This window comes from Denticeps clupeoides, chromosome 4 (genome assembly GCF_900700375.1).
Source record: "Denticeps clupeoides chromosome 4, fDenClu1.1, whole genome shotgun sequence".
Taxonomy (NCBI): domain Eukaryota; kingdom Metazoa; phylum Chordata; class Actinopteri; order Clupeiformes; family Denticipitidae; genus Denticeps; species Denticeps clupeoides.
The window spans coordinates 32,017,015-32,028,817 of NC_041710.1; the positions used below are offsets into that span (position 1 = coordinate 32,017,015).

General features: G+C 41.7%; 1 protein-coding gene across 2 annotated transcripts; it reads right to left on the minus strand.

Moving 5' to 3' along the window:
* Nucleotides 1–440: 440 nt before the first annotated feature.
* Nucleotides 441–8,207, minus strand: cplx2a (complexin 2a). 2 transcript variants are annotated; one of them, XM_028978622.1, is made up of 4 exons: nucleotides 7,928–8,207; nucleotides 7,674–7,771; nucleotides 5,309–5,487; nucleotides 441–1,688 (listed from the first exon to the last, which is right to left on the minus strand). In XM_028978622.1, exons 2-4 carry the CDS (start codon nucleotides 7,702–7,704, stop codon nucleotides 1,494–1,496), a joined length of 405 nt encoding a protein of 134 aa, XP_028834455.1. In that variant the 5' UTR covers nucleotides 7,705–7,771; nucleotides 7,928–8,207; the 3' UTR covers nucleotides 441–1,493. The 2 variants fall into 2 exon arrangements, with proteins under 2 accessions (XP_028834455.1, XP_028834456.1); XM_028978623.1 differs by having other exon boundaries at nucleotides 7,895–8,207.
* Between the last annotated feature and the right edge of the window lie 3,596 nt (nucleotides 8,208–11,803).

Genomic DNA, 11,803 nt, shown 5'->3' on the forward strand with positions numbered 1-11,803 from the left:
AGTACCTGAGCCACTTGTGTGGGTTGTAGACTCCATCTCATGCTACCACCAGAGTGAAAGCACCACCAACATTCAAAAGTGACCAATACATCAACCAGAAAGCCTAGAAAGTGAGAAGTGGTCTGGGGTCCTCACCTGCAGAACTGCGCCTTTATTGGGGATGTCTTGCTAATTGTCTATAATTTCTATGTTGTCTATTCCATTTGCACAACAGCATGTGAAATTGATTGTCAATCAGTGTTGCCTCCTAAGTGGAGGTGATTGACTTGGAGTTACATTGTGTTGTATAAGTGTTCCCTTTATTTTTTTGAGCATGGTGTCCCACTTCAGCAGCCAATGTTACAGGCTCACCTTTAAGTGTGAGATTTGGAGCATACCTCCTTAGACTCCATATACTGAGAATCCTTAGAATATTGTGTACAAAATGTCACACACTCAAATTTACTGTCATTAAACACTTTTATTAGTTTTGCAAGCCAAGCATACAGGATGGTGTAGTTATTGCTGAAAACATTGAACTACCAAGAAAGTTACAGCAGTTAAAATTATGTCACAATTTGGTATCCTATGAAGTAAATGTGTATATATATATGTATGTATGTGTGTGTGTGTGTGCGTGTGTGTGTGTATATATATATATATGTATGTATGTATGTGTGTATATATATATACACACACACACACACACACACACATATACACATTTTAAATGCTGCTTTATTTTTCCCAGACACAGCTGGAAATGCAACATAATTTTGCTCCAGAGGAATCCTGGCAATGTTGAACTGAAGTACACAATAATTTTTTCCACAAACAGCAGCACACAACATAAAATTATTGCCTTAATAATATGAGCTGTTACATGTATTCCTTAAAGGTGCAATTAGTCATCAGGAAAAACATTCCACGTTTACAATGAGAACAAACTATGGCATGCAGAAATCATTTTCTTACACAAAGAACTATTGTATAAAACAGTGGAGTTACATTATGGAGGTACATTACGCATATGCACATTAATATTAGAAACAACTGGAACAGTGGTGTACTATACGTAGATGTAGTAAACTTGGTGTGTTGTACATAGATTTTACTCAGAAACAAAATATGGCTTACTTTCTGTATTTATTCAGAGTGTGTGTTTTCAAAATTATTTTATAGACTTACAGATGAAGAATAGTTCCTGTCAGAGTTTCTCATCAGTAGATGAGAGACCTACATGTATCTAAAGACTAAAGTCTCTATAGTGGTGGAGCCACACCCAGCAGTTCTGTTTCCTGTGGCCTGCTGCTGACGCATTGGAGAAACGTTTGTACAGCGCAGAAAAAACCTTGGTTCCATATTGCTAACAGCTTGCTATGTGAGTTTGAGCTATACAGTGTTGAGAAGGTGTGAAGTACTCATTGTGTGGAGTACCTTAGCCCACTGATGCTAAAGCAGCAGTGCTGGCGGGAGTATTGAAAGCCAGATGACCGGCCCAGCGGGGCGGTGGATTACTTCTTCAGCATGTCCTGCAGAGGCCCGGGGAGGTACTTCATCACTGTGTCCATGATGCTCTCCTCCTCCTCCTCGGCGTCACCACAGCCTGCAGGCACTGCCTTTTTGGGGCGGGTGAGCGAACCCTCAGACGCCTGCTCCATGGCCGCCTGTGCCTCGGCCTCGGCCTCCTCTCGCTTTTTAATGCCATACTACACATAGAAAAACAAGCCTGGTTATGTAGGCAGCAGGTGGAACTGGGTTGGTTTAGAACAAATGATCTGCAAGCATATGATCAATTAAACAATGGTATGTGGAGTTTAAATCAACAGCTCTAAGATTATATCATTCCCACCTTGTGTTGGATACTGTCTAGGATTTGCTAAAAAAATACTAAAGACAATTAATTAGATAGATAATTTGATCAATTTATCATTTATTAATTCCTCAAACCAGAGAAAACATGTATCAATTACAACAGTTCAAGAATATAAATGACCTAGATAAAAATGTCCTAACAAAATGACTCATTTAGGCCAGGGAGCCCTTAGGGGACAAAAGTGGTTTCAGTTAAATAACCATTTATATCTCACTCATAGGGGCAAATATATGTATATTTTTATTTTACTCTTCTATTATGCTGGGAAATCAATAACATCATTTAATGATATAAGTTCATTCATTAATCGTTATGCATATACATTTAATGAATATGAACCAGTTGATATCACCCACAGTTGACATCATGCACTCTTCACAATGAGGACAATAACTCACCTACAACTCACAAGAAATACTAGCTGCCCAATTCCTATGGTTGCCTATCACTTAAACCCCTATCAGCACTTTAATCCATACAAAAATTCAGCATTAAAGTACAAACCTTAAAGAAAGTGTTTAATTGATGTTGATGTGTGTACGTGTATTAGAAACAAGATCACTTGATTAGCAGTACAACTTGATACCGTCTTATGAGGGAAATCAAGAATAATAATAATTTTGTCCACTCATAATTTGTATTAGTAATAAATAACAATGTAATTAGGCAAAGAATAACATTGCCTGTACCACTGAAAGATGTAAACCCCTTAAAAACAATGAATATAACACTAAAAAGGTGAGAGGCCAGTGAAAATGTATTTTATTATGAAAAAAAAATTATTTATATATGAAAAAACAGCTATTTGTAAAATTTCAGCTAAAATCTTTATTTAGTTTTATTTTTGAAGGGCTTCACAGTTAACTGAGCAGCATTTTCTACTTTTTAATACCAGGACAAGAGGCAGGTGTGCTCTGAATAAAGCCAACCGATTTTTTGTAACTTTTCAAACAAAACACATATAATCAAACTTGAGATCATGAGAAATGATCATGAGTAATATATTCTTCAATATTCTTCATTCTTCTACGATTTAGATGAGATGTTGCATTGTGACCATAAACAATGTAATATGGTGGTAATTATGATGATAATTAAAGCCAAACCGCTTCCATAGAGTTTTCCTCATGTTATTGGTAAGAAATACTGGATGTAAATATTTACTGCAGCACACAAAAAAACAGGAGTTATTAAGGAGAAGTTAACTTTAACGATTTGTATTACAAATATGAAAATGTAATGTATATAGGGATAAGTGTTGATTGTAAGTAAATCCCATACCTGGAACTTTAGTGTAGTAAATAAGTATCTCGGTCATAACATTAGGACAGCTGAAGATTTATCTACGTACACTGGCAATTGAGAGCTATATTAAGCACCCAATTAACATTTTGTACCCAACATGATTTACTGGAAGCTGGAAAAAAAAAAAGTGTTCAGTGTAAATATTTTAATGACTTTGACAAGGAAAAAATTGTGATGTCTGAATGTCCTGGACATAGCACCGCAAAAAACTGCAACTCCTCTGGGGATGTTCCCAGTCGACGGTGGATATTGTTATATAGTTTGTGGGCATCACGGAGCATTGATCAGTAAGGGGAGAGTCTGGGGATAGGTGTGATTTCTGCTACCACCACATCCTTCTTTGATTCATACAACGTTTCAAAATGTAAATCACAGTGCAGCATCGATGGCATGTCATTATGTGTTTGTATCACGTGACATTAGACAGACTACAGCAACCGTAGCTCACATTGCTGAACACACAGTTTGTTGTGTATAAGGCCAGTCAGGATGCAAACACTAAGCCGTGTCCACCACCCAAAGTGCCTACAATGGGCATTTAAGCATCAGAACCACAGCGCAATGGAAGAAGGAGGCCTGGTTTCAGAAAAGGCGGCAGTTGGCAATTTAACCATTTTGCCAGTGTGGCACTGTGAAACTCTGGGTCCCGCCACACATGTTCCTTGCAACATATGGTCCTTGTTACTCTGACACATAGCACCTACTTAAACATTGCTACAGATTGTGAAGGTTGTGGCCACTGTGACACTTCACAATGGTTTGGTGGTGACGAACACTACAAAGTGTTTGAGGTTGTTGACTTGACTTCCAAATTCCACAGATCTTGACCAAATCAAGCATCTCTGGCATCAGTTCAGAACTGTCCATGCCTTGATGGTTCAGGACTGTTTCTGCAAAGGAAAGGGAGGGGGACTTCCTCAATATTAGCTGGGTATGGCCAATCAGTAGAGTTGTAGTCAAGACCACCTAAACCGAGATCAAGACATTGTCAAGACCGGAGGGTACCAAGATGAAGACACTGCCGAGACTTGCGGGCACCAAGACCAAGACACACCAAGGTGAGACCATGAGAAAGGTTGGTCAAGGCCAAGAACAAGCCTGAAAACAGACTAGGGCTAAAATTACATTATTCAGATCAACTGTATAGAAAACAGCTGTAAAGTGTCGTTACAATTCAAATTCATGTTATCTTTTCAATTATATTGTCCATGTCTCTCATATAAAATCTCACAGATTTGTCAGAAATACGAGGTCTGATAGAAAATAATATTCTCAGAAATCCTCTCCTATAACCATTTTATCAGACATTCATATGAAGATGTTCACATGAAGTCTCATATACCAGGGACAGAGGCCTTGGGAAGATATAAATATGGCTATGTAATGATCGCTTGCTTTGTAATGAAGACAACGGACATTTGGCGCTCACTGATTACATTTTCTTCAAATTAACAGTAGTAAAGCAGTGCTCGTTCACTGATCTACAGACTTAACAAAGGGTACCATGAACAATGATTTAAAAGTTTACTCTAAATCCATGTACATCTCTAAAAACTCTAAAACTCTAAACACCTCACGATGGAGAGGACTCAGCTAATCAGGTTTTATTTTAGATTCTATTCCGTGCATACTGAACGGTAGCAGGCTCAGTCCGACTGAAGGACTACGCAGACTTAGGTCCTGTTATTGTCTTCATCCAGGAGCAACTACAAGGTCCGGGGGAAATGCACGGTTATAGATGGATGTTCACAAAGTGCAGAGAAAATGGAGAGAAGACAAGAAGTTAGAATTATCTTAGCCGAGTTGGATTCTGCGGGCTCGACTTTAGAAGTAAACTTTAGAAGCAAATTGTTATATCACTAACTCGTGTGCACATGTAGTGGTGTAGTAGTGATCTAGCTGCTGGCAAAAACAACGAAATATCGAAATACTAAATACAGACGACCGCACTACACGTGCAAACACAATATTCTACGCCAAGAAACAGCGAGTAAGTCAACGCTCTTGTACTTTTCATGTCGCTTTCTCTCCAGACGCCCGGTGAACGTAGACGTTGTCCCAGCTGTCTCCGTCAAGGTGCTTCTTCAAAATGGGCGACTGAACACCGTGCGCGCAAACCGGATTGCTTTTGAATTGTGAACTGGTTACCTTGTCTCTGATGCCCTGTCGCATGACCTCTCGCTCAGCCTCCATTTTGGCATATTTGGCCTTTCTCTCCTCCTCCTCCTGCCTCAGGGCCTCTTGCCTTTCTTCTTCTTTCTCTTTCTCGGCTTCTGGATCCTTCTCCTCCTCCCCACCAAGCATCTTGCCCATATCCTTCGTAGCCCCTTCACACAACAGTGAGAGAGTGACGCATGTATTACAAAACAGAGATTCATTCCTAACTGTACTCTATTCATGGCCGAGGTAGCAGAACGTCCCTGCCGGTGACGCAGCGATGGCTTCCCTCAGCACTTTCCCTTGAAAGAGTAAAGATTTTACTTCACCTCTGGCAAGACACTCGTCCTTCTGCTGAGCCACTCAGCACCTCACTGTGGATTTGACTTTTAAAAAATTGGATTATAGCTCACGGCTGCCCACTGCTCGTCAAGGGTGACGCATAAAAGCAGGGGACACATTTTGTTGTGTCGCCATGCGCTGTGCTTCACAATGACAGTCACTTCACTTTCACTCACCTATGAGCCAGATGGCCACAAAGTCCCACTTCCACTGTGTCACTAAGTAGTACACCTAAGTGTCTGGCTGACGCACTTGTCCCTGTAGCTACTGGTCACTCTGGGTAAGAGCGTCTGATAAATGTTCTCGGTGGCTGGTCTTCCACGACAATGCAACATTTGGGACACTTGGTGGCCTACATGGTTATGGGTCCAACAGGGTGCCACCTGGGGCATTTTTAATGGCAAGAGAGATGTGACGTATACAGAAAAAAGAAGGTTCCTTTTTATAAATGAACTTAATGGAATAACTTAAAATTTTAACGTTTAAAAAAAAAAAAAAAAAAAACACATTACTGTTAAGAGAGAAGGATTTGATGATGCAAGAATAACATGTTTAATTTGCATTCATTGGCAAATTACGTATGATCAACTTAAATAATTTGTTACCTAAAAAAATCTGAACAAAAATATTGCAAAGGAATTGAAACAGCCTAAATCAAATGAATCACGTGGAACCAATGTCCATTATTCAATCAAGTAAATCCAATACAAATTTTCAGTTTAATACCACAAAAGCCAGGGATGCACTTTGAAAACCCCCAGGGCACTTCCTATTCGATTTATTGTCACAGCCACTCCATGTTCCAAAGGAATCTGCTCCTCTTCGTGGTTTCTAAAGTTTTTATTGTGTGAAGGTGTTTCGGGTTTCGTTGTCTTTGCTCCATCCGTGTGTGTATCTGCTGAGTAACAGGGATTTCTTCCGGGTGCGAGTAGCTGCTTCACCTGTCCACAACCCAGTGGTTGGATGGCGCTAACCCCTCAAACCCAGGGAGATGTCAACCTAATAAAACATGTTTCGGGGAAAAAAGTCTGTCTGTACGCGTCAAAATACTGATTGCTATTAGTTCCTTGGAAAAAAAACGACCTTGTTCAATAATAATATTTATATGTAGCTGTTCTAACCCGTCCACCACCACCACACTGACCACGGCCCACAAAGGCATCATTTTCTGTAATCCTTTCCACACGTTCAATTTTTAATTCTTTTGGAAAATATCGACTGACGCAATGTGCATAATGTAATTAACCGTATAAAATGAAGGACGTACAATAATGCTCAAGTAGGGTTGGGCAGATAGCAAAATGAAGAAATCATGGAAACACATAGTTTTATGGATATCAGGGTCAACTACTCGATGGAAAAGATCCACCACGACCTCCGCAGTAACCCACGTGGGACAAAGCATGAACAAGTGAGAGGATCTGCTCTAGTGTGTCCTGATGAATGCTTAAGCAGGCCCGTATCCGAAGTGTGTCGTGTGCGCTTGCGATCTCAGTGAGGAGGAGGAGGAGGAGGAGGAGGAGGGGTGAAGGTGATTCCCGATTTCGGTCTCTGCTGCGTAAGGCATGCACTTGAAAGAAAAAAAAAAAAAACGCACATTCAGCAGAAAAGCGCACTGCTGCAAACCCCCCAGCCTTTTTCCGCCCTTTAAAACCCGCCCGCATCACACACACACACACACACACACACACACACACACACACTCAGAGTGAAGGTGAAAGCCTTTTCACCGGCAGACATAAATCCTTGGTGGGCATTAACCGCCCGCCCGAGCAGAAGCCTACATCACCACTGCAGTTCCTGCCATGGTCCATGGTGACATCAGCACTTTTACTTTTCACGAACTCAGCACCCCGACTCCAGACCAGCTCAGATCTGCACCAGCTCTGGGGTCCACAAACCAGCACAGTCCTCCAATAAGAAGTGGACGTTTAATAGAAATAATATGAATATGCGTCTGGTGGCCGTACACGCGCACGTTTAAAAGCAGCGAAGAGCAAATGTCGTCTCTTACCTCCCAGAGCCGCTTTCATTACGAAATTCATTTTGGCAGATTCGAATTCCTCCCCTGGTCGCAGTCAAGGTTGCTTCATGCGGGATGCGCTCCGGACCCTGGACAGACAGACACTTTCAAAGTTAAAACTGTTCAGAATTCTTTTGGAAACATGGAGGACGGACGTGGTGAGCACAACACGCCACGGACACGATGTCGGCTGAGACGCTGCAGGGACACACATGCGTTCTATCTGCGAAGCCCGGTCGGAATACCTCCTCCACCGCAGCTCTCCGCGGCCTGCCTGCCTGCGCGTGCGTGCGTGCGTGCGTGCGTGCGTGCGTGCGTGCGAGCGTGCGTGCTCGTGCGCGTCTGAACTCTCGCGTAGATCTGCGGGCTTTGCGGCCAGGGCGCCCGGAGCAGCTCCAGGGCGTGTTCACGAGTGGACGGGGAGCTTCGTCGCTGCCCCCGCGTGGAACGGTCGCTCGCAGCGTGGAATGGCGGTGGGGTGGGTGTTGGGGACCACGGCACCATGTTCTCCTGCCTCCTGCGCTGGTGGTGGGTGGCTGGGGGCGGGGCTCCAATACAAATTAGAAAGTCGAGGCACGTGGTGCACAGTGCAGCAGTTCTGGGCTGAACTTCCCCCTGCACCCATCCTTCCTTCCTTCCATCCATCCATCCATCCATCCATCTATAACGTACATCTGCAGACTGTACAAGATCTGCTGTCAGCTGCATTTTATTCTTCGATATGAGAGTAAGGCCATTCTAACACCTCTTTATCCATCCATCCATCTATAACGTACATCTGCAGACTGTACAAGACCTGCAGTCAGCTGCATTTTATTCTTCGATATGAGAGTAAGGCCATTCTAACACCTCTTTATCCATCCATCCATCTATAACGTACATCTGCAGACTGTACAAGACCTGCAGTCAGCTGCATTTTATTCTTCGATATGAGAGTAAGGCCATTCTAACACCTCTTTATCCATCCATCCATCTATAACGTACATCTGCAGACTGTATAAGACCTGCAGTCAGCTGCATTTTATTCTTCGATATGAGAGTAAGGCCATTCTAACACCTCTTTATCCATCCATCCATCCATCTATAACGTACATCTGCAGACTGTACAAGACCTGCAGTCAGCTGCATTTTATTCTTCGATATGAGAGTAAGGCCATTCTAACACCTCTTTATCTGTACAGTAATAGCCTAAATATCACTAAGACACTATAATAATAATAATAATAATAATAATAATAATAATATAATATAGTACAAGTGCCTAAAACAATGGGTGCTGTGCAGGAGGCCGTCACTGCCTAATGCTGATAACCCATCACTTGTCTCTCTCTTCTGAGAATAACCAGAGTGTTGAGAGTCTCCTCTGCAATGCGCCAGGGTTCAGCCTCGTGGGAGATTCCCACGTCCTCCATCTAATACTGCCCCACTCCACTCACGCTTAAGTAACCAGAGTGAGTAGAACAGACAGCCTGCAGATCTGGCGGAGGAGGCGTCCCCGGGGTTATTTATTTACTATCTGGCTTTTTTTATATGCTCATTAACTGCCTTAAAGTGATAAATGCTAAAATACTAATTGTTGTAAGAGTGGAAGTACGGTGCTACCCAGTACAAAGAGCACCATATACAATATATAGTACACCAAGATTGTATTACATCAGGTAAAAAAGCATTTTTTTGCCCAGTAACTTTTTAATATTTTAGTTTAAAATGAATCACTTTATTATTGTATAGTTTATTCTGGATGTATTTTTAATGTGTTTTTTTAGCTATTTACGGACAACCACAATTTGCACATTCCATTGCAGTGTCCTATTTAGTAAAGTAAAAGTAAAACATCAGTCAGCTTTGGTGCTCCAGTTCAGTCAATTTTACATTTACATTTGTTGCATTTGGCAGGTTCCCCGATCCAGAGCGACCTACAACTTGCTTTCAGGTTACCATCAGTGAATTTGCCACAGATTCTCAGTAGGATTTAAATCTGGACTTTGACTGGGCAATTGTATGATTTTATTGTATGTCTGTATGTTAATGTCATTGTCTTGCTGCCATACAGCACTATGGGTATCTTGGTTGATCTTCTTGTGGGGTCTTTAGTTATAGGTGTATAACAACTTCTGGAACATTTGCTCATCTTCACGCCACTACAAATATTTTACTACAAATTTTTCTTTATAAGCATTGAAGTCATTTGCACATCTTCACTATTTTACAAAAGTATTTTCCTACTTGTTACATATAATTTATGCTTAAAAACAATGTAATATTTGTAATATTTGTTTATATTTGTCATGTTCCTAGGAGTTCCTAAGTCTGGGAGTCTAAGAAATGTGACAAGGGTGTACAGCACCGTCCCCACACACTGCTCCCCGTGCGCCTGTCATGGCTGCCCACTGCTCACTAAGGGTGATGGGTTAAAAATTTCACTGTGTGCACCGTGTGCTGTGCTGCTGTGTATCACAAGTGACAATCATTTCACTTTATGAATCATTTCACTTTATGAAGTTACATAAAGCTAACAGGCTAACAACAAAGGGTCTATCACACAAAGCAACAAGAAACACAAATGAGATCCCTAACTTGCAGATCTCAGTGGACCCTGGGGACCTCACGAAAGAGTCAGGGCCTAGCAGGCCCTGGGTACCTCCAGAACACCATCCAAAGTCTCTTTATATAGGTGGAGCTGGTAGGTTTCAACTCCTCCCACAAAGTCAACCTAAAAGAGTCAGGGCACAAAAAGACAGCCAGACACACAGAACACGTGGGAGCATACGTCCAGGGACGAAACAATATTTGCAACATTTGCATATTTGTAATATCTGAATATTTGTAATATTGAGGTCAACAGCAGTCGCACAAGCATTTCACTGCATATCTTAACGTGTATGACTGTACGTGACAAATAAATTTTAATTTCATATACACTACTCAAGTTAGGGAGTGCTTTTCCTATTTGTTCTGAATTTGAATGAAATAAGTAAAAGTTCCTTTTGATATTACTAAAAATCTATGAGAACACCATTTTCATTAGTTTAATATTTATTACCCCAAAACTTTAGACAATAACAGGGATAGCCCCAAATAACAAAAACCGACAATGTCAGTGTTTCCACCATTTGCCACAATGACAGCTTGACAGCGACGTCTCCTCACCAGCCTCATGTTGTTGTTCTGAGGCAATGCGTTCCACTTCCACAAGTGCTACACGCAGTTCAGCCAGGTCATGTGGGGGTACAATCATTCAGTCTCTGCTTCAACTGGTCCCAGACGTGCTCTATGGGGTTCAGCTCAGGGGACATTGATTGCCGTACCATATGAGTCACTCCAACTTCCTGAAGTCGAGCTGAGACATGATGTGGTGGAGCATTATAATCCATGAACAGAACATTGGGGGTGTGCTGGCTGAATTGGGGGATGATGATGGGTTCTCTGATGTCTCTGAGGTAAGAACGTGTACAATAACCAAATCTGTTTTGCAGTCTCTCTCTACAGATACAACTCCAGCTGGGTCACTGACAGGTAAAAAACGTCAGTATATATATATATATATACACACACACACACACACACACACACACACACACACACACACACACACACACACACACACACACACATATATATATATATATATATATATACACACACACACAAATATATATATATACAAATACAACTGCAAATACAAATATATATATGAGCGAAAAGGACGTTTTTTACTTGTCAGTGACCCAGCTGGATATATATAGCGAATATATATGGATATATATGAGCGAAATGTATACATACATACATACACACACTGTCACCGGGTGGTCCAAAAGGGCAGCAAATGGTCTGAGATGCCAGGGCAGCAGAGTCTTGTGGAAGGTGTATGAACACTCAAATCCTGTATCAGGTCTGTGGCAGCCTTTCTGGGAGCCACATGTCCAGTATAAAGGTGGTGTTCAGATCTCATTCGGGGGCTCAGACCACAGTGGCTGGGGGTTTTCTGCTTTTCTCCTGCATCTCTGAGGTCTTCTCTGAGGTGTCTCCCTCTCTGGAGTTTGACCCCTTGCTCTTATTCTTTTAAGTGAAAGTCATTGTGAAACACTGCACCACAACAACTAATGAAATGTTAACCC

Coding starts and splice junctions, on each gene's coding strand:
- cplx2a (XM_028978622.1), bottom strand. CDS start 7,704: ATGAATTTCGTAATGAAAGCGGCTCTGGGAG. Junction 5,488..7,673: donor AATGAAAGCGGCTCTGGGAG/GTAAGAGACGAC, acceptor TGTTGTGTGAAG/GGGCTACGAAGGATATGGGC. Junction 1,689..5,308: donor GACAGGGCATCAGAGACAAG/GTAACCAGTTCA, acceptor TTCTATGTGTAG/TATGGCATTAAAAAGCGAGA.